General features: G+C 45.7%; 1 protein-coding gene across 2 annotated transcripts in view; it reads right to left on the reverse strand.

The window, feature by feature from the left end:
* Positions 1–24,165, reverse strand: part of ZBBX (zinc finger B-box domain containing) — a 509,107-nt gene that overhangs the window by 145,801 nt on the left and 339,141 nt on the right. For both annotated transcript variants that reach the window (XM_078665923.1, XM_078665922.1), the window contains one exon: positions 9,696–10,051. In XM_078665923.1, coding sequence (XP_078522049.1) covers positions 9,696–10,051 — 356 coding nt within the window. The remainder of the gene's footprint in view (positions 1–9,695; positions 10,052–24,165) is intronic.

Here is a 24,165-nt window from a genome sequence, read left to right on the forward strand (position 1 = left end):
GAGAATACCAGAAAGGAAGAGCAGAGGATTAATAGCAATCATTATAACATATTCAATCTTGCATACCACATATACCAATTGGACTTCCATCTCCCTATCTTTGGAACCGATTGTCATCCAAATCCTATGCCTATCGCTGGTGTATCTGCTCTGAACCTAAAGGAATTGTGACACCCTGCCACCCTTGAATGTGTTCCCCTTATTACCGAATCGGTATTTACCAATTCGGTAATTCCCATTCATTCCTATGGGCTTTCAGGCTCATAGGAATGAATGGGAATTACCGAATCGGTAAATACCGATGCTAAAATACCGAATATTACCGATTTGGTAATATTTACAGAATTTTATGCTACATACCATTTACCGATTCTGAAATACCGAATCGGTAAAATTCTGTATTTTAGAATGGGTAAATGGCAATTACCTACATATGACCCCAAGTTCCTAAGAGAGCATTACTCATTTCCTGGTGCCTTGTTAAGCAGAACATCTCTTCCCTACCTAGCTGGTCAGTTTTTGAGAGAATAATGGTAACTGCCAGGGAGCCCCTTGACCAACCAATATCCTCTACTTGAAGACCACGCTGTTTGTCCTTCTTACAGCTTGCCTCCAGCCAAGCTACCCTCAAAGCCCCATAGAACGACAGGCAGAAAGCTGCCTTGAAAAGGCATACCTCTGCAGGTGACCTGCACAATTTCGACCGGCTGGCGGTGATCTTCCCCAGCTTTAGTCGGTCTATGGGGTGCCTAGTATCTTGTTTGGCCACCTCTAGTCTCTGCCAGCCTCTCAATGCTCTTTGCACAATGAACACCCTGGTCTCATTGGGGCATCCCCACATACTGGCGAAGAAAGAAATGGCTACAGTGTGCCATCCAGCGTACAATAGCGTCCTACCTTCCTACCTCAATGATCGTAAATATTCAATTATAGGCTAAGATGAAAACAATTCCCTCTCCTTTCCTCAGAACCAACAGTATTTGCAAAATGCCCTCCATATTGGCAAACTTTGTCTTAAGTGCTAAACCAGCAGACACGAGGTCTGGCAGACTGGGGCACAAAGCCGCCAGAGTTGGTTCTGAAACAGTGAAGGCAACTCTGGTGCTTCTGGGTGGTGGCACCTGAAAACCTGCATCTTAAAACGAGGCAGAGTATCTGCTGCATTGTTCGATACACCAGGTACATGTTTGGATTTAAAAGTGACATTGAGCTTTAAACATAGCAAAATATTTCTTTGAGTAACCTCAAGATCATCATACACTTTGCTGCTTGCTGATTAATGCACCATACTACTGTCATATTGTCCAACCAGAATATAACAGACTGGCTGCGAAACTGGTCAGCCCAAATGTGAGGGTCACCAGGATGGGTAAATGCTCAAAGAAAACTATGCTTACTGCAAGTCCTGATTGTACCAAGTGTGATAGCCAACGTTGGGCACACCAAGAAGTGTCCATGATGGCGCCAAAAGCGACACTGCCTGCGGAGTCTGCAAACAAATCTAACTCACCACTGGACTTTGCTGGACTTGGCCACACCACCAAACAATTGAAGTCCTTCAAAAATGCCTCCCAAATTCTCATGTCCTGTCTCACCTCACTTGACAACCTGGTGCAATTGGGTTTCTGCTTCAAACCGGACATGGCCTGCACAATAGATCTGAAGAAAGGGCGGTCAATGGGTATGATAAGCAAGGCGAAATTCAGCTGACCCACTACTACCTGCAGTTGATGCAACGTCACCTTCTTGAAAAGCCTTGACCTTCTCCTATGGTAGCCTAGACACACCTGCCTTGGAATCTACCTCTATCCCGAGAAATTCAATTGTGTTTAGGCCACATGTTTTTGCCTGGGCAAGAGGAGCCTCAAATACCTCCATTAGCTCTTGAAATGCTTTCAAAAACTCCCTACAGCCTGCTGTGTCCGGAGGAGCTAGGAACAGGAATTCATCCAAATAATGCAATACCCAGAGGTGTCCTGTCCTCTGCCTAAAACACACTCCAAAAAGGTGCAAAACCTCTCAATGTAAGTGCTGGAGACTGAGCAACCCTGGGCATGCATTTGTCAAAGTAAAAGGAGCCCTCTAATTGAAAGTCTAGAAAACTGCAATCCTCAGGAAGGAAAGGTAGCAGCCTAAATGCTGATTCTTTATCTGCCTTTGCCAACAACGCCACATGCCCAGCTCTTGGAGCATCCTAATTGCTTGGTCTAGGGGAGTGTATTTGACAGAACATATTGCCCCATCAATCCCCTCATTGACTGGCTGTCCCTTAGGCGTTGACAAATTATGGATCGAGCAATACTTTCCTGGTTGTTTATTTGGACCCACTCCCAAAGGTGTACACACAAAATTCTCCAGCGGGATGGAGTCAAATGGGCCTGCTATCCTTCCCAATTTCCTTTCTTTCTTTCTTTCTGGCCACATTACAATTAGGCAGCAATGATTACTGATTCTTACAAAATGAAATCTCTACACAGCCTTCCGCAAGAATTCTGAAACCATTCTGAAAACACTCATACAGTGAGTGTGTTGCTGCTGTGTTGTTGTTCGCTTTCAACCAACCCACCATTGCTTGCCAATTTACCAAGGAGTGGGCCTTCACCAACAGGGGCTGCTCAAATATGTTTCTTAGGACCCCTGTTCTTTGACTTTTTGAAACACTTGGACTCCAGGTGTGATGGGAGGCTGCAGAAGGAGTTTCAGTGTTTAAACTTACATGTCCCAGGGGTCTAGAACACATCCTTTTATTAAAATCTTAACATGGCCCCTTTGGCCCTCCTACCCCAGTGTGGGTGTTTACCCCTGAAGCTGACCGAAGGGGCTGTACTGGAGCAGCTTCTGTCTTTTGCAACCTCATGTAAAGCAACCACATATTCACTTCTATTGGGTCCCATGCCAAAGTGGTTCAGATAGCCTTTATCCTTCTAAATTCTTTATTATAATCCATCTAAGCCATGTCCTCAAATTTGTCATGTGCACACCACACACTATTCTGTTCTGATAGCAAACTAGTTCAGTTCCCTATTGTAGGGAACTTCTCCTCCATGATTGCCTGGAAAATTGTGAAACCTTTGACACAATTCATCAATGTTCCTTCCACATTTTTCTTGTATGGCCAATGCATGTGGTCCCTAGAATAAACTCATTCCTTACACCTCTAATTCTCCTCCCTTTCAGGAGAACCTGAAATTAGTTCACATATTTTCACATAACTTCCTTTCCAAATCTTTTCTTTCTCCAAAACCGATACATGCCTGCCCAACTGATCATGCACAGAATGAACATCCCCCAAACCCATGCTTGGTAAGGGTGCAACTGAAGCTGCTGGCATAGAGTCCTTGATGGGGTGCAGTGCCCCAACTGCAGCCTGCATGGTCTGAGCTCACTGCCTGTGCTCTGCGTACCAACAGCTGCTAGAGCTGACCCCCACTAGCTACCAAGGGTGTGCCAACCGCCTCAGTCTGATGAACCTGGACATAGTGCTCACCCGTACTGTCCAGTTGGGCCCACCAACACCTGGGCCCTCTTCACATTGTTGCTCTCAGTGACCCTGGCTAGCGCATCCCCCATATGGGGGGGGGTGGATAACATCTCCACTTTCGACAACCATGTTAACACACTGACTAAATTAGCCACCAAATCAGGCTGTCCTGTACTCATCCATGGCATCACCCCCAGATGCCATCTAGTAATTGCCACTTAGCATAATGCTATTAGTTGCTGCACGCATAATGCTAATAGTTGCCACCCGCACTATCACTGCAGGAGAGCTGTGATGCTCTTTGACTGTACATAATCCTCCCACACTAACAATGCTGGGGTAATCGGTAACCTAGGGCCACTTTCTCTACCTATAACCTGTATCCGACCACACTTTTATATTGGCTGGAATGAAGCTCTTGGGGGAACCCCAGGCATCCTAGGCCTCTCTGCCAGAGTTGCGTGCTTCAGTGCCTCCCTCCCCTGCGGCCGGTGGGTGCAAAAGCGCCAAAAATTCATCCATTGTGTCCATCCGGTACATCAATAAATCCATGTCAATTCCTGAGTGTGGACGCTTGTTGCACTTCTAAAACCTGCCAGGCATGTTTGCTAGAGTCAAAAAGCATTTGTGCAAACAATAGCTACAACACCAAAGGCTTTCTTTGTACAGTCTTTTTTTCAATCTGAGGTACCGTAGCTGTGGCCACGTCCTCAGGCTGACACCACCGCCCCGGAAGCACGACCCGAGCTACCTATCTTGTAGCCCTGCAACAATGTCCCTTGGCTGGGCTTGATACTTTCATCTTGACTACTGTCTGAAATATGCAGCTGTTGGTGGTGCACAACATGTTTGGCGTTGCTGATAGGCAGGACTGATAGGGTTAGAACGATTGGTATTGTTGGTATCTGCCACAAAAGGAGTAGGTACGTTGTTCGCTGGTTCCTCTGAAAGGTGCTTTCCTAAACTCAGCATTCCTTAGGACCTCCCTGTGTCTGCCTTGATGGCTTATAAAGCATCATGTATGTGTTTCCCAAAAAGACATCACCATCAAAAGGCTTGTCTAGGACCTTGCTTTGTACCTCAGGGCAGAAAGCAATTGCTTTGAGCCAGCGTCTAAGAATCAATGCACCAGCGAGCTAACAAAACCCAACAGAGGCCACGTTTTTAGCATATTAGATGACTTTAAAAGCAGCAGTATCTTTCCAGTTTCCTCCTACTTGTCCTCCAGCAGAAGATCCAGATATGGTGCGATATCCAACCATAGCTGGTGGTCATACCTTGCCAAAATTGCTAAGGAATTCACAGCAAGCACCGTAGTGCCTGAAATGGTGGAGAACCTTATTCCTATGTTATAAGGCACCTGCTTTCTTTATCAGGTTGTGTTGTAATAGGCGCTGAAGGGTTCTTTGACCTGTGTTACGCAGCTTGGGTTATCACCGAGTCTAGTTTTGGGTGCCCTATCAAACAAGCTGGAAAGTCATCAAAGGCTTTATATTTTTGGGCAATCTTAGGAAGGAGTGCAGACACAGTAGTTGGTGTTTTCAATATTTTTATATCCTCTTCTCATGCATCAGGAATCAGAGGGATTGCCATCACTGTCTTCCTTGATTGCTCTTTAAAATCAAGACAGTCAGACTGTTTGACTGCCATTGGGAACTGAACTTTCATAGCTGCCTTCTCCATTAAAGAGTGAAAAACACCTACATTCTCCAGGAGTTAATCTGCTGGGTCAGGGGTTGGGGGGGAGGGGTGGTGTTGGAATAAGATATTCATCCCACTCGTTGGAAGCTGGGTGAGGGTCTTCAAGTTCTCCTTCCTCCCTTTCATCATCTGAGGAAGATGGATCCTGTGTTGGTGGCATGGCAATGTTTGAAGCCGGAGTTAATTGAGGCATAGGAGTAGGTAGAGATGCTGGAAATGCTGGAAATGCTGGAAATGCTGGAGCTTGTGAAGAAGGAGCGGATGTTGCTCACTCAGGTACAGGAAAATGCAGATGGCAGTCCTGTAACATTTCTTGTAATCCTTTCACCAAGGCCACCGGAAGCTGGACCATGGATTCACCTGTGAGTCAGGTGTAATGCCTTTACTTGTACCTCTGATGGCATTCCTGTGCATAATAGGTCGATTCTTGCTCCTTCTCATCAACATCATCATCTTGGTATTTTATATGGAGCTGTGATTGGCTACGAGCTGGCCCAAAAGGCCCATTGTCATTAGATTCTTATAAATCAAATAAATTACTATGTGGTAATGGAGAAACTTGAGTGGGAGAATGTCGACATTGGCAAATCTCGCGTCAGGAGAAAGGTGGATGGTCTTTTTGACTTTGTCTGTTTAGTTGATGACACCCTTGGTGAAACTCCCTCCGACTGTAAGACAACCGTCATCAATGAAGAGATAATCGTCGTCAACGTTGTTCACGCTTCCGTCATCATTGATGAGGTGGTCCTCGTCAGTGGTGTGATGCTCTCCGACAGTGGGTGCCGCCAACGGTGAAGTCTTCGTCAATGGTGAGGTTCTCAACGATGGAGGAGAGATTGACAGTCAGTGATTTCTGATATGTAGGCGTCGACAAAGGTTTTGATGGTGTTTCCATTGTTGAGGAGGACTTCAAGGAAAGCTTTGCCTTTATTAGTAAAGATTCTGAGGGAGATGTCGTAGGTTTTAAGGTCACAACAGATAATGGAAGATCAGATTTCGTTTGAGAAGGAACTAAACACTTTCCTTTTTGTTAGGAGCTTTTGGAAGACTCATGATGTGTTTCTTAAAAAGCTTTTTTATGACTTTCTGGAGATCCTTGCAACCTTTACCTCTTCTTACATTTGTAATGAGAGGTGTGAGAGCTCGCACTATCTTCCTCCACAGACTTAATTCCTTCCTCATCATACATAATTTATGTCTCTGCAGCCAAAATACCAACGTTCCCTTTCTATCCTTGAGGATTTTTGTTGAAATGGTTCTACAAATGTTGCAGTCCGTCACCTAATGGTGCAGATATAAACAATAAATACAATCTTTATGAGGATCCTCAGCATGGAGTCTTTTCTTACCACAACTTCCACTTGTCCTGAAGAGTCCTTTTTTAGAAGAATCAAACGTAGTATCAGCAGAATCTTTGGATGTACCAAAGTTGAAGAGAAAAAGTGAAGAAACTGAGCAGAGCTCAGGGGGACTCCCTCTCACAGGATGCGCGATAGAAACTCTGAAGGCTTCTGCCTCTCTTGAGAGTGCTCTACAGGGTGCTGTCGCCTGATTGGTTATGGTTGAGGTTTGGTCCTTTTCTACAAATCGATATAGATAGAATATTGCAGTAACTTTTCATTGCATTTAAGCCTATGGCAACGAATGTACTGCTTTATAAAAGATGTAAATGTAAAGATACAGGGGGACTCACACTTCTACGATGGGGGTGATTCAAGCATGTGAATCTATGAAAGATCCAAGACTGTAAAAACATTCATTATCATTTACTGATTCAGTCAAATGTTTGTGTTTAATTGTTTTTAAACAGAAAGTTGACTACTCATAAAATATAAAAAGTATATTTCCAGTGAGGAAAAGACTTAGGCCTTATTTAGAGTCTTGCTGACAGGATACTGCGGCACAAATGTTGGGATATTTCATCCATTATTATACAAGTTCATTATAGCCTATTGCACTAGTAAAACAGCAAATGGGATAGAAGTCACATTTGTGACAAAGTTCCCTGTCAGTCAAGCTCAACGTAAGGACCTTATCTAAGAAAATGGAAGGAATATGGTCTTCTTGTCTTCTCAGAATAGAAGTCTGAGCTATCAGCTGAAAGGGTACAGCATGGACCAAATGGTGACACTGAAGATAAACAGTAAAGCAGTACTACAGCAGCAAAGTGTACATTCCTATCTGTAATATTGTAATTCTTTAGACTGCTACTTTCTGACTTATTTTGGGTATTGGCGGCATAAGTCTCTTCATGCACAATAATGAATACAAATATGTAAAAGTAAAACTGGTTTTAAAGGAAAAGGACAAGCACTTCTACAGATGGCATAAACTTATGATACATGTATATGTAGATAGCAATGAAAAGCATGCATCAGAATATATCCAGTACAGCTGCCAACTGAATGACTGGATGCTCTTTCAGCATACAGTGAAGATGATGTATGAAGTCAATTTCTAGTTATGAAGTGTATGATCGATGTGTTCAAGTGAAACCTGCTAATGTGTTGCGAGTCCCTTGCTAGTTATATGACGTGGGCGTTTTTTGTGAGATTCTGGACAACGTATTAGTAAAAAAGAGATGGGGTCTGAAATATGTTTCACCATACTATTGTTACTAATTTTAAAGGATTACTGTGATGCAAGATCCACCATTAACGGTAACACAATTCGGATGCGCAGGTAAATGCAGATATTTGGGTGGGGCACAAAAAGCACTGTTTTCAAAATTATAGTCTTGGCATTAGTGGATCAGAGCTCATGTGTAGATACCATACTGTCTTCTGGGCCAGTGATTGATGTTATCTAGGGGTGTGTGAAATTGATGAAATTTGCTTTCACGTAATTAGGTGCTATTACAGGAAAATCATGTGAAATTATGCATAATTATTAGAAACGCAAATCGGTAATTTAACACTATATTTTAGCGTGAAATGCATCCGTGCATCCATTTTGGACATGAGGAAGCATTTGGAGCTAAAACATAGCACCAAATTGTAAGTGCCACAAACAGCTTCTCGCATTTTTATCATTGCCATTGTTCCCGCACTCCTGTGCTCTAATTATGCAACACAGAGTAATGGAATCATTTTGAAAACTTTGCAGAATAGCCTTGTGTGAAATTCCTGAAATTATGCAAATTAAGTCCATGAAATTGAAATTTTGTCCAGGTCCAATTGTATCTTGACAGAAATGATAAGACATCTTTTACACCAATAAATGGACCTTAAGTCAAGGGTTCGGTTAGTGAATCAAAAGAGAATAAGTTGGCCAGTTCTCTTTTCAAAAAGCCTAAAACTTAACAGAGATATGCATCATTATTGATATGTGTAACCTAGATCAGACCCCGGTCGTCTGCATAATGTGATTGTTTCCCAAACCTCATGGTAAAACCATCACCTCCAAATTTGTGGACCTTGGATTAATACTGGATCCTGGACATTTTTCTATGTTCTGGAAAATCCCCCAAGGGCCCGCCACTTCTAGGTTGGAGACAAGAACTGACTTAGTGGGCGGAGTATGAGAGAGCCAATATGACACTAGAGGTACATAAAGGTTGGTGCAGTCCTGAACATACACATCATGAATCGCTATCTCTTGATAACCCCTGATGGCCACCTATTTTTTGGCCGAGATGGGGAATCATCAGATGAAGAGCATGCTTCTATCCCCTCACTGACATCATCTCATGCCTCGTACGCATGACATACTGCCCAGAGTTGAACACACTAGAGACTCGCAAAATGTCCCCCCACTGCCACCTACATAACACCGTCCTCTGTACTGCCTCCCCCTCACAGTTCTATTGCTCCTAGAACCTTCCCCAGTGAATCAGCAGTCTCTAGTTCCCTATGTTGGACGTAATATTTGTTTCTTGCTTTTTTGGCTTTCCCTCCCTTATTCCTGTAATTGCTCATTTTACAGTGTGGGATTCAAAGTCCTAGCCTGGATGGATACTGAATGCACAATTGCTTGTATGTAAATTGACATACCATTTGCTACATTACCTATTTGAATATGAACTTCAGGACACTGTATGAGGCTCATTCCACCTCACAGCTTGTTTGTTTGATGCCGTGATTAGCTGTTTTTCAATGTGACTGTACCTAGAGTATGCTAAAGGCTAATAAATTCCGTTTACAAAACAATTATTGCACATCGACTTTTCCATTGTTTCAAATTAAACTGTGCTTGTGTGTGCAAACAAAATGCATCTCTTATACCTGCGCTAAGACATTCAGTGATACCGTGGATTTTTGCAGATGGCTTGAGAAAGTGCACGTGCTGTTAATCTTTCCTCTTAATCCTATATTAATATTTTTTCTGAGTGACATAAAATTCAAACTTTACTTGATTCAAACTAAAAAATCTGATGTAATAACTGAAAGTGCAGCAAACTTTTTCTCCAGAGGGTTGACCTATGAGCTTTCTCTGGAGGAAAAGACTCAAAAACACATTTCACTCATCAAGATCATCTAGGAGAAAAGCTCATATGTTTTCCAAATTAAAATACCTTCAGGCTTTGATTTGCCATTGATGAGTTTACAGTTGTAGGTCTAACCAGATCCGTGCTGGGCTTGAAGCTGCTTGGTTCCTTCATTTTCCTGTTACCTCCCAATGATCTCAGGGGTGGGGATGAGTCTACAATGGATGCACGGGGAGCTGTTTCAGGCAATATGCTAGAGCTTGCAAGTTTTTGATTATTTAGCTTTGTGCTTTTCTTTTCTGTCAACGGTGCACCATGTCGAGAGGTGTCATCTCTTTCCCTTAGAGCGCTGTCACTTCGTTTGCGAGGGGTGGTGCGCGTTGCCCGCGGTGTGATGCTATCACCACTCTTTGATTTACAAATCTCGGTGGATGACATTCCTCCTGGAAGAAAAACACATCACAATAATGAAAAAATATGGAGACCTGAGATCTCTCATTGTAGAACATGATTTTGAAAAACTATTTAGAAATGTTGAGCTGTCCTGCAATACTTGTAGCACTATGGCCAAAGCTGTATCCTGTATGAGGTGAGCAGCCATCACAACGCGGGCATTACCACTCGCTGCCATTAAGACGCTTCTTTTACAACGCAAGTCGTTTCAACGACTTGCACTGGAGGGCGCTGTTGTAAAAGGAATAGTTTAATTTTCTATTCCAACACCTTCCCTACTGTAACGTGGGCTGGAGTTGGAATAGAAAATTAAACTATTCCACTATCCAGCGCTTACAGCGCAAGTCGTTGTAACGACTTGCGTTGTAAAAACAGCATTGTAATGGCACGCGGGGTAAAAGCCTGCGTTGTAATGTCATACAACCCTGTATGACCAAGAAATCCCCTAAAATGTATTAATCTACTCATACAAATATGAATTTCAAACATGCATGTGGGTCTGTTAAATCGTATCGCCTTTGCAACAGGGGTGTAACGGACACCCCCGCAGCCCCCGCAGTGCGGGGGGCCCAACTCTTCTATATATGAAGGGGGGCCCCTCAGCTTGTTCGTCCAGGGTGTGTGTCAGACACAGTGCCTCCTGTAAAGCAGACAAAGTTTGCAGCCTGATTTGAGCTGCTCTGCGCTGACACGGGCTGACTCAGAAGTGAAGGGAAACAAAATAACAACTTTTGTTTCTCTTTCACTCCGAGCCTGCCAGGCCCCTTATAAGAGCGGATCCCCCTCCCACTCCTCCTCACAGAAAGCGTCTTCCACTGCTTGTCTGAGAGGTAAAGAGGCTGCACAGACCTTAATAGGACAGAGATAAGGTGCTACCTTTAATTGCAATAGAGAAATATAGCGACCTGTTCACCATTTAACATTCTGTAAAAAGGCCCCAATATGGTTCTTTAATAAGAAATCATTGTTATTCCTTTAAATATGCCCTCCTGTCTTTGTCAGTCAGGGGTCACCAGGGCAGCTGTAGAGCACAGTTAAAGTGTTTTTCTTACATTGCCTATTTAAACTATGAACTAATTAGGGGAAAAAATACCAATCTGATTTTCATAATTATTGTACTGGTTGGAACATTAAATTATAGCTCATGCCCATATAACACCAGTTAGGTGGCAACCATAGGAAGAGGATGTGTGCAACTGTAGAAACATAACCCGGACTTTACTTTGGGACAATGGAGGGACAACAAATAGCTGGAATGAGTGGTGATGGATGTGGAGGGGTGATTGCATATGAGTGATTGTGGTAGGTGAACGCTAAGGAAGTGGACCCCCTCCCCCAAAAGGTTCTCCTACAACACCAAAAGCAAAACAATATATATATCATACAGAATATATATCAAAAATAAAACATAGTGCAAAAAACAAACATACATTTTCTACCAGTACCCTCGATGAAATTCTAAGATAAAAAGTGAGTATTTTTTTATATACACCTGTTTCTGTATGTTTTATTTTTCATATATATTCTGTATGATATATATGGTTTCGTTGCGAATTTCGTTCCATTTTACAAAGAGATTGTGCAGTAGTAAGAGCTGTTGAAAGAAATTAATTAGCAAGCATACAATTTACCTTGCCCCTAAATGCGATTATAAAATAAACCAATTGAGTATTCAAGTAAATCCCTTGAAGGCCTACCTACCTGTTTATCTCACTTTGCCCGAGCCCTCCTGAGTAGTTCGGGTCGCCCATTACATCTATCACTCCTACAACACCAGCCTTGTTTTTCTCAATGACAAGCACAGTTGTGCCTTGCACAGGGATCTTGTTTTGTTAATGGTCTGCTGTAAGGGGACAGGGGTAGCATTTTTTTTTAAAAAAGTTAAATGCAGGCATGGTCCTCTGCACCCAAGGGGAGTAGTTGTGTGCAGAGCTTAATTTGTAAAGTATTAAGTGCCAGGGCCCTGACCAGGAGGCCACTGCAACTTGCACCAACCATCTCTCCGGTCATGGCTGCCAAAACAACTAATAGCCTTCTCTCTCGCCAGCAAGTGCTACAGTTCAGATTATTTAAGGTCCCCAAAGCTAAAGGACTGACTATGGCGGCAGATATTAGTAATTTGTAATGATATTGTATTTATAAACAACTGTTGTTCTGCTCATCTCTAAATTAGGTGAGCAGCACCACCATGTGGCAGACTGCTCTAAGTGTGGTGTTAACAATTAAGCGCCGGTGCAGAGCACTGGAAACAAATTAAGCTCCAGTGTTGAGCACCGGACACCACCGGCTCAAATTAGGCACTGGTTGTGTTCGGACGTAATATATTTAAATCCAAGCAGGTACATTGAAAAGGTAATTCAATTACAAGTATTTTAAATTTACTACCCAAATCAGCAATTACCCATGCATGCGTGGACTATCACAGATATCTGCACTATTTACTCTATGCGTTTTTTTATTGTATGCATTGTCTAGAATATCACTAGTGGAACTATCTATAGTGTCCTTAGAAGCAAATTGTAGGGGGGGCATACATTAGGCCATACTTAAACAGGTGGCTGTATTTTATGAGATAAAGTAGCCCCTGCCATACATTATAAGGATATTGCAACTCACTGAGGAGTTCATGACCATATAGCACCGTGGTACTCATAGTACGGCCCGCGGGCCACCAGCAGCCCGGCAGGCCTTCCTTGTCGGCCAGCGGACCTTGCAGGTAATGTACCCATGGCCCCCAGAGAGAAAGAGAGAGAAAGTGGAGAAAGAGAGAGAAAGTGGGGAGAGAGTGAGAGTAGAGAGCAAGAGTGTGGAGAGAGAGTGTGCAAAGAGAGTGTGGCGAGAGACAAGAGAGAGAGAGAGAGAGAGAGTGGAGAGAGAGAGAGTGTGGAGAGAGAGACAGAGTGGAGAGAGAGAGAGAGAGAGATGAGACCGAGTGGAGAGAGAATAGAGAGAGAGAGACTGACTGAGAGACTGAGGTACTGACTGACTGAGACTGAGTGAGAGACTGACTGACTGACAGACAAAGACAGGGACTGACTGACAGAGAGACTAACTGACAGAGAGAGAGAGACTGACTGACAGAGAGAGACTGGCTGATAGAAAGAGACTGACTGAGAGAGACTGACAGAGTGACTGACTGGCTGAGAGAGAGACTGACTGGCAGAGAGAGACTGACTGACTGAGGTAGAGAGAGACTGACTAAGAGAGAGACTGACTGAGAGAGAGAGAGAGAGAGAGAGAGAGAGAGAGAGAGAGAGAGAGAGAGAGAGAGACAGAGAGATAGACTGGCAGAGAGAGAGCCAGAGACTTGACTGAGAGAGACTGACTGACTGACTGGGAGACTGACAGAGAGAGAGAGAGACTGGCTGACAGAGAGAGACTGACAGAGACAGAATAACTGACAGAGAGATTGACTGACTGACAGAGAGAGAGAGAGACACTAACTGACAGAGAGAGAATGACTTACTGAGAGAGAGACTGACAGAGAGAATGACTGACTGGGAGAGAGACTGACTGACTGGGAGAGAGACTGACTGACTGGGAGAGAGGCTGACTGAAGGAGAGAGAGAGAGAGACCGACAGAGGCTGACTGACTGAGACAGAGAGAGACTGACAGAGAGTGAGAGACTGACAGAGAGAGACTGACAGAGACTGACTGACAGAGAGAGAGACTGACAGAGAGACTGACAGAGACACTGACAGAGAGAGAGACTGACAGAGAGAGAGACTGACTAACAGACACTGACAGAGAGAGAGAGAGACTGACAGAGAGAGGGAGACTGACTGACCGTGAGAGAAACTGACTGAACAGGAGAAACTGACTGACCGGGAGAGACTAACTGACTGACTGACCGGGAGAGAGACTGACTGACCGGGAGAGAGACTAACTGACTGGGAGAGAGACTGACTGACTGACCGGGAGAGAGACTGACTGATGGAGAGAGAGAGACTGACAGAGACTGACTGACAGAGAGAGAGACTGACAGAGAGAGTGACTGACTGGCTGACAGAGAGAGAGGGACTAAGACTGAGAGAGACTGACTGACCGGGAGAGAGACTGACTGACTGACAGAGAGAAGGAATGACTGAGAGAGAGAGACTGACTGACTGTGAGAGAGAGAAACTAAGACTGACAGAGAGAGACTGACTGACAGAGAGACTGACAGAGAGAGAGATAGAGACTTGCTGACTGACAGAGACAGAGACTAAGACTGACAGCGAGAGACTGACTGACAGACGGAGAGACTGATAGAGAGAGAGACTGACACAGAGAGAGACTGACAGAGAGAGACTGACCGACTGAGAGAGACTGACTGACAGAGAAAGAGAGAGAGAGAGAGAGACTGGCTGACAGGGAGAGAGAGCGACTAAGACTGACAGAGAGAGACTGACTGATAGAGAGAGAGACTGACAAAGAGAGCGACTGACAGAGAGACTGACAGAGAGAGGCTGACAGAGAGAGACTGACAGAGAGAGACTGACTGACTGACTGAAGAGAGAGACTTCCAGAGAGAGACTGACTGACTTAGAGAGACTGAGTGACAGAGAGAGACTGACAGAGAGAGAGACTGACATAGAGAGACTGACTAAGAGAGAGAGAGACAGAGAGAGAAAGACTGACTGAGAGAGAGAGACTAAGACTGACAGACAGAGACAGACAGGACAGAGAGAGACAGACAGACAGAGAGAGACTGACAGAGAGAGAAAGACTGAGATAGAAAGACTGAGAGAGAAAGACTGAGAGAGAGAGCCTGACAGAGAGAGCCTGACAGAGAGAGCCTGACAGAGAGAGACTGACGGACCGAGAAAGAGAGAGAAAGACAGAGAGAGAGACTGACAGAGAGAGAGACTAAGACTGACAGTGAGAGACTGACTGACAGAGAGAAACTGACAGAGAGAGACTGACTGACTGGGAGAGACTGACAGAAAGAGACTGACAGAGAGAGACTGACTGACTGGGAGAGACTGACAGAAAGAGACTGACAGAGAGAGACTGATTGACTGGAGAGAGAGACTGACAGAGAGAGACTGACAGAAAGAGACTGACAGAGAGAGACTGACAGAGAGAGAGAGAGAGACTGAGCGAGAGAGGGAAAGAGACTGAATGACTGACAGAAAGAGAGACTGACTGACAGAGAGAGAGACTGACTGACTGTCAAAGAGAGACAGAGAGAGAGACTGTGATGGAATCGGGGTCAAAAATGACTCTTAAGTTTGCTATTGTCTGCTAATAAAAATGTATTATCAAAAATTGCTCTTTGTGGTTACATCTGCTTTTGAAATACAGCATTGTCTAATGTTTTGAAACAAGTTTGATTTTTAGACTCTAGCCCCGCCCCCCCACTGACCCCCAACCCCCACTGACCCCACCCCTACCGGTGTGGCCCTCAGCCACAAACCACACTTTAATTTTTGCCCCGACAGAAAGTTTGTGAGTACCCATGATATAGAGGAACGAGGCCGAAGGTGACTCATCATCTACGGCTGCGGGTACTTTATTCCATGTAATACATGGTAACACCAACACCTTTACCACAAGCCAATTAAATCCTTGGTGTGTAGCTATTGGTGTAACAATAGCCCCTGCAGCACCCATGGCGCAGAGGCCCCCCGGGCTCCAGGTTGCCCCCTCCTGAACTGTGCACAGGCGTTAAGGTCCCTGTCCTTAAAGCTACTGACTGTGCCTAGGGCGTGGGGGGTCCCCTCTGTGAAATTTGCAGGGGGGCCATCTTAGGTTTCGTTACGCCACTGCTTTGCAATGCTTTTTCACGTTTATACCTTACATAGGGGGTTTTGTCATGGAAGCATTTCTTTCAAGCGTATATGCCAACACTATTCAACTACTTTATAGGTTTAATTACACAGCTTTTAGGATCATAAGCCCATGTCATATATTTCAGCTTTTTTGGTGAGTCTCTGTGGCTTGTAATGCTCCGGAGAAGTTCACAATGAAACTTCAGGAGTGAAAAATCACTTATTCTGGTTGCAAATCGCAGCCTTTTCAACAATCAAATAACATCTCCTGGTTTTATAGGGACATTGCTAACAACTGAAGCGAACGGATGAATACAGAAATAGAAAGAACGCATATTGTTTGTTCAAGTGAAGAGCAAGGTTTTATTACAGCCACCAATGTTTTTTACACTTTAAAAGAAAATATGTTTTCTCAAATCAAAAGTACAAATACACATTACACTTAGGTATTTGTTATACAGTGCAGTTTGGATCATTTTATCCTGACGTGGGTTAACTCAGATTTTGATATATATATATATATATATATATAGATATATTTTCACTGAAAAAACCATAGGTTTCATACATGTTATAGTTAGCTGTACATTTCACTTATGCAAAACCATTGATATTCCCCCGTTATAGTTAGTTCAGCTAACTATAACTTGCGCGCCCGCAATCCACTGCTGATGATGTCACATATTACATCACTCATGACATGGTCAGTGACATCACTCATGGCATCACTGATGACATCTCAAATTACATCACTGATGATATCATCCAGTGAATGTGTGTCTTTCTGAAAAATACATATTTTTTATATATGTATATCTAAAGGTCGATGGAAGAATAAATGGGTAATAGGTGTCTAAATGGATGTTTTTTTGTAAAATTGATTGTATAATTGACTTATTAAGTGTATCCTAGTGAATACATGTATTAGCGAGTAATGTTTAAATATTTAATATCTGTATCAGTGTCTCACTTTGTGTATAAGTGGCTGCATGGGTTGGTGAGTAGTTACATGAGTGTGTATATGGGTTATTAGTTGGCTTTTTGAGTATCAGTATGAGTGTCTGTATGGTTCCGTGGGGGATATTATTTAGCGCATAGATGCATGAATGAGTGACTCACTGTTTGTATGTGTTTTGAAGACAGCATGTGTGCAGGACTGTATGGGTGGATGAGTGTGTGTATGGGTGTGTTAGTGAGTGAATGACTGTCTCAATAGTGTCTTTATGAGTAATTACATATGTTTTAAACTAGTATATGTGAGTATTGATGTATACAAGTGAGTATATATGGGAGTGAGAGATTGGAAGAGTTCCTGTATAAATAAGTATGTGTTTCTATAAGTGATTGTTTAAGAGAGTAAGTATGTGTACGTTTCTGTAGAAGTAAGTGTAGTGGTGTGTGTATAGCTGTATATGCAAGTAAATGGATGTTTGATAGTTTATTTGCATGTGTGAGTATGTGTGTGAGTACCTCTGTATGAGTGTAGGTGTTTAACAGGATGTATAGGTGTATGAGTACATATGATGAGTAAGTACATGTATGAGTGACTATATAAAACTGTTGGTGAATGAGTGGATGTGGATGTAGATTTTGGAATTACTGAATAGGTTGTTCTAACTGGTATTGGTATTCCCATTGTTTTGAAAATTATAGTTTCTATTTTTCAATGTGTGTATCAAAGGCTATATTAGGGTGAGAGGTGGTCTGCCACTCTTCACAAGGATGATGTCATCAGTGATGTCATGAGTGATGTCAATTACCATGTCATGAGTGATGTAATATGTGACCTCATCAGCAGTGGATTGCGGGTGCGCGAGTTATAGTTAGCTGAACTAACTATAACGGGGGAATTTCAATGGTTTTGTATAAGTGAAATGTCCAGCTAACTATACCATGTCTGAAATCTATGTTTTTTTCAGTGAATTTCTAAGGTTTTTTAAATGCTAATTTCTAACTATAATGTGGCTGAAATCTATGTTTTTTTCTGTGAATTTACAAGGTTTTATAAATGCTAATTCCTAACTATAACGTGCCTAAAACCTATGTTTTTTTCAGCGAATTTCATAGGTTTTGTAAGTGCCAATATTTAAATGTGTTAATTGTGATGTTTATTTATTTATTTATTTTTTTTTTTTGAAAAACTTTTATTGAGCAACAAAATCATGTGTACAGAGATGGGCCTACAACCACACGGGCTGGCCGCTAAGATCGGAGCATAACACGGTATAAGACAGTGGTCGCCACTCTGGCGGTCAGGCACAATCCGGATACAAAATGTCGCCCACAATATGGAACAGGATAAGACATTTTTCTTATTTTAAAACACATCAAAAACAACAAACAACAAAAACAAGGCGAAGGAGTAATACACAGAGAGTCAGCCCTGGAGGGGGGGGGGGAAACGTCACTAAGCAGGAATACAAAATCACAATCAGTAGGCTAAGTCAAGGCGGGGGGACAGCGGGGAGGTCAATCAAACCAAAGGACAGTATACGAAAGTTCAGGAACGCCAATCTAGGGTGACAAGGGAATATCAGGGGCCTCCACCAGGGGAAGAGTACAAATACATCAAACCAAAGGACAGTATACAAAAGTTCAGGGACTCCAACCTAGGGTGACAAGGGAACATCAGGGGCCTCCACCAGGGGAGGAGCACAAATATCCCCGCGATAGGCATTCCACTGACACCAGATCTTCGTCCATGCCCTAGGTCTGCCCCTGGCTGTGTAGACAGTCTTTTCACGGAACATAGACCAGTCCATGTTTTCTTCCCACACGGAGACAGTGGGGGGCCTGTGCGAGCCCCAAAGTTGCGCTATGTCCCGCTTCGCCACCATATACCCCAGGGTCGCCCACCTGGTTTGGGCCACCGAACAATCGGTAGGTTCCCAAACATTCAACAAACATCTCCTTGCCTCCGGCACCAGGGCAATTCCAGTCACAGCAGCCATCACCGCAAGTACCCCCGTCCAATAGGCAGCCACTCTCGGACACTCCCAAAGAATGTGAAGAAACGTGGCACTCATCCCACACCCACGCTTGCAGAGGCCATCCGGGGAAAAACCCATCACAACCAAACGAGGACCAGTAACATACACCCGGTGGAGGTTCTTGAGCTGAACAAGACGGAGACGGGCCGGAATGGCGACCTCTTTCGGAGAAGATAGCGCCAATTGCCAATCCTCGTCATCCAATTCCAGCCCGTCGCCGACCCATGCTTCCCGAAGTCGAACGAGCAAGTCCGTGCGGTTGTGAATAAGCTTATTATAAATCAAGGAGATAGTGCTATCAGGGATATGACCGTCCAGGATACGATCTTCGAGGGGGGAGGACTCGGGGACAGCGGTACTGGATGGCAGAACAGAAGTGAGGGCATGACGGACCTGTAAATATCTAAAAAAATTCCCTATCACTCAGGTCATAATCATTCCGAAGGGCCTCGAAGGACTTCACCGTTCCATTCGCACACACGTCACCCACTCTACAGATCCCAATCATGTCCCAGCAATCAAACCCCTTCGTTGTCCACAGACATCCCAAAAGCTCAGACGCGAAAAGCGGAGTCGCCAGCGTCACTCGTTCATCCCACCCTAAGCTCACATTCGCAGCGCGCCACACACGAACCGCGATCCTAGTCGGTCCCGTAAGGTGGAGCCCAGACGACCTAGAGTAAAGCGCTCTATTAAAGTCACCACCCGGTAGCTGGAGTCTGTCCATTTCAAAGGCCGGAGCCGGACCCGGGGAATACATCGAATGGTTAATGGCAGACAGTTGCGTAGCCCAATAATATCTCCTGATATCAGGAAGTGCTATGCCCCCGTCATACCAAGGGATGGTGAGCTTCGCAAGTGCAATACGCGGGCGCCCGTCCCAAATCAGTTGCCTTTGTAGACTCTCGACCTCTCGGAAATAAGTAGCGGGGATATCGTCATAGCAATTCTGGAGCGCGTAAAGGAATCGGGGCAAGGACATCATCTTAAAAAGGGCGGCCCTGCCCAGCGGCGACAAGGGTAATTTACGCCAGCGAGCCACGTCCAGCCTCAATCTATGAAGCGGGGGAAGGAGATTACGTTCAAATCTGAGCGACAAATCCAATGTAATAAAAACCCCCAAGTATTTGAAACCGGACTGACAACCTGGATGGGAAATCAATTCGGCAACGGAGGCAGATCACCCGAAATAGCATAGACGCAGGATTTAGCCCAGTTTATAATCAAACCAGAATTCTTACCAAACGAGGCGAGAACGTCAAACAGGACATTCAAAGATTTACGCGGGGAAGTAAGATAACGAAGAATGTCGTCCGCATAAAGCGATACACGGTCCTCAAAATCTGGGGACCAACGTATACCCTTGAGAGAAGGTTCCCATCGAATCCACGCAGCTAGCGGCTCTAATGCGAGAGCAAAAAGTAGTGGAGACAAGGGGCACCCCTGTCTGGTCCCCCTACCAAGGGGAAAGGGAGCCGACACTCGACCGTTAACCACGACCTGTGCCAGGGTGTCGGTATACAGCAGCTTAACCCACCCGATGAACCCCGGGCCAAAACCAAACTTCTCAAGAGCCGCCCAAAGGTAGGGCCACTCTATCGTGTCGAAGGCCATCGAGGCATCCAACGAAGCCAAAATGGCCGGCTCCGTCAGAAGCCCCGCCCTCGCGATGGCTCCATGAAGGCGACGCAGATTAAGAGCTGTGTTACGGTGCGGGATAAATCCGGATTGGTCCGGATGAATCAAGTCACTAATGACCGTTAGGAGGCGAGTAGCCAGGACCTTGGCAAGAACCTTAGGCTCGACATTCAACAGGGAGATGGGTCTATATGACGAACAAAGATCCCGGGGCTTACCATCTTTAGGAATTACCACAATCGTGGCCAGACGCTGGTCATATGGGAGAGCACCCCGCTCACGTGACTCCGAAAACATTGTTCGAAGATAGGGCGCAATCCGATCAGGGCGCAGTTTGTATAACTCGATTGGTTAACCGTTCGGGCCCAAAGCCTTGCCCGAACGAAGAGAGCGAATAGCAGTCGCGATTTCGTCCGTAGAGAACGGGGCCTCCATGGAGGACCGCTCCAAGTCGGAGAGGCAGGGCAAAGCTACGTCGCGCAGCAAGAGGCGAGAGTCGTCTTCATCCCTTACCGACACTGGGGAGTAAACCGCACGAAAGTAGTCCGCAAAACATTCCACTATTCCAACCGGGTCCGTCACCCGCACACCATTCAAAGTCTGAATCACAGGCACCACTCGATTCGCCCTCTCTTTCTTGTCCAACCAGGCAAGTAACTTACCCGCTTTGTCCCCAACATCATACAGACGACCCTGTTGCTCCCTAAACATCAGTTTGGCCGCATCAGTAACCAGAGACTTATAGGCAAATTGCTTCAGACCCAGGGCATGGAGTTTGGCACGAGTGACACCCGATTCCAGGTCAGCCTCCATCTCAAGTATTTCCATCTCAAGATCCACCACCTCCCGATTCCTTGCCTTTTTGGTTTCAGCAATAAGGGACAGGGCCTGCCCACGAATTACTGTCTTAAAAGCCTCCCATAGGGACACAGCAGAAGAGACAGACCCCTCGTTATCCAAAAAGTAATTGCCCAGGGACGTAATCAACTGACCGCGGGTCTCAGGGGAGGCCAGGTACCAAGGGTTGATAGGAGCCACCCGGCCCGCCGCCTCCACCCCCGCATCAAAACAGAGCCAGAGCGGAGAATGGTCCGAGATGCCCCGGGGAAGGTGCCTAATCTCCCGGACAGCCGACAACTGTTCAGCTGGCATGAGGAAGTAATCTAATCTAGACAAACTCCCATGGGCCCCAGAGTGGAAAGTATACTGAAGTTGAGTGGGGTGCATAAGTCTCCAGCAGTCCACCAAACCAAAGGTATCCAAAAAACCACCCAGCCATAAATGGGTCGAGGGAATATCCCTAGGGGGGTAACGATCACTCAGACCAGAGAGAACAGAATTAAAGTCACCAGCCATGAAAAGAGCACCATCAGGGAGTCCCAACAAAACTCGGCCCAAATCAGAGAAAGTAGAGGTCTGCAGGCCAGGGGGCACATAGACGGTGAACAGGGAAAGGGTCTTGCCCTCATATCGTCCCACGAGGACGGCATAGCGCACCCGATCATCGAGGATCACATCATCTATCGCAAGGGGAAGAGAAGCCCGGACAAGGATGCCCACCCCCCTAGAACCCGTTGTAAACCCTGAGTGCGCAACAAGACGATAGCCCCACCTATTCATCGCGTGACAAGTATTGCCCACTAGGTGTGTCTCCTGCAGAAAGACAATATCGGGAGACAAACGTCGCAGGCATCGCAACACCACCCCTCGCTTTATACGATCCCCTAGACCATTGACATTCCATGAAATAAACCTCAACCCGCTACCCCCATCCCACTAAGTAATGCAGAAACCACCCCCCAACGAGCATGACACTGAAAGTACAAGTAGCAAAATAGAATCGCCTTGAAAAAACAAAACACAAACTACAAACGCCCCAACAACCCCCCCCCCAACACCCAAGGAAACACCCCCCACCCTGCACCCCTGCAGTAGACAAAAAAGCCAACCCAACATGCAGTGTGCCTGTCGCCCAGAAACCCCCATTCTACAAAAAGACCCCGGAGGAGGAAAAGGCCCTGTCCCACCCGCCACCCCGACAGAAATAAGGGGAGAAGAGAATACACAGAAAACAAATCACTCAAGTACGGAACCCAGGAAGAAATTACATGATACAGAAACCGGGGCCCAGATAACAAGTTCAACTCTCCACGCCACCCTCGGCACCACCCGGGTGCTCGGTGGGATCAGCGAAATTAGGCCGGTCCGGCAGAGAGTCCAGCCAGTCATTTACCGAATCAGGTCGATCAAAGAAAAGGGTCCGTTCATTGTACTCCACTCGCAGCCTGGTAGGAAAAAGCATGGCGTATCGCAGACCCAGGTCCCGAAGACGCTTCTTGACTCCATGGAAGCCCATTCGCTGCCTCTGTACCAGCTGTGAGAAGTCCGGATAAAAGTTCACCGTGGCATTTTCGAAGGCCACCGGGCTCTTAGCTCTCGAGGCCTGCAGGATAGCGTCTCGGTCCCTATAGTAAAAAAGTTTTGCGACAATGGGCCTCGGCGGGGCGCCCGGCTTGCCCTGGCCACCGGGAACACGATGGGCACGTTCCACCGCAAAAAATTTGCTCAATCCGGATGGAGAAAGGTAGTTTTGTATCAAGTCCTCAACCAGGAGATCAACAGAATGTGGATCAGGATTTTCCGGGACACCAATAACACGTACATTACAATGCCGTGCCCTGTTTTCAAAATCCTCCAAGCGCTGAGTCATGAAATCGTTCGCCTTTCTGAGGTTGCCGATCTCCGTCTGTATCTCCGAGACGTCGGCCGTGAGGCTAGATGACTTGAGGTCCAATGACTTCACCTTCTCATTGGTTTTAGATAAGTCGGCCCGAATCAGGTTCACATCAATAGCCACAGTATCAATTTTGTGGGCCAGAGCTTCATACTGTTGGCCGATGGTTTCTCTCATACCCGAGATGGCGCCCATGATGTCCTGCAGGGACGGCTCCGCCGAAGCCTCCGAAGGGTGCCCCACTGCACTCTGGCCAGACAAGGCGGCACCGGGGGACACCTTCGACTGTGTGTACCGGTCCATGATATTAGACTGGACCGGGCCCCCGCGAATGGGCGTCTTGGTCTTCCGCCGCTCTTGGTCCCCCCTGCCAGTCATATCGGGGACCGCGTCCCCACGGGACCCACGCGACCTGGTGAAAATGGCCACAGGAAGACAGGGCGCCGGAGCCAGAAGTCAGCAGCGAGGGCAAGACGAGGTGCGAACCGGCCCGGAGGGACACGAAGCAGACAAACGGCTCAACTGCAATCTCGCGCCGCTGGACTCAGTACCAACCAGACACCTCCGTTGGAAGAGATAGCCAGAGTCAGAATCGAAACCGAAAGTTAAGAGGGGGACCCATGAGTCGACTCCCCCTGCCGCTGTTGTTCAACTCCGACACGGCAACAGAGCCCCACCAAGACCCGGGCGCGCCACCAATGCGGGCCCCGAAAGTTTGAGTCGATGTAGCTTCGGTGCCCCTTGTCCAATTCAAAATCCGAAAACAATATTAAGATCAGCCCAGGTTCCTCTCCATTAATCCTTGTAAGAAATCAGGATATGTTCAGGATATCATGCCGGGAGCGGCGGGGGTCCGGAGAGCGCTGTGCTCACGCGGCCATCACGGATGCCCGCCAAGCTCCTCCTCCGATGTTTATTTTTTTGATACTGATTTACTACTTATTATTATTTATAATTTTTAGCTATTTTTTTTTAGAATATATTACAT

This window comes from Lissotriton helveticus, chromosome 11 (genome assembly GCF_964261635.1).
Source record: "Lissotriton helveticus chromosome 11, aLisHel1.1, whole genome shotgun sequence".
In the NCBI taxonomy this organism is placed as follows: Eukaryota; Metazoa; Chordata; class Amphibia; order Caudata; family Salamandridae; genus Lissotriton; species Lissotriton helveticus.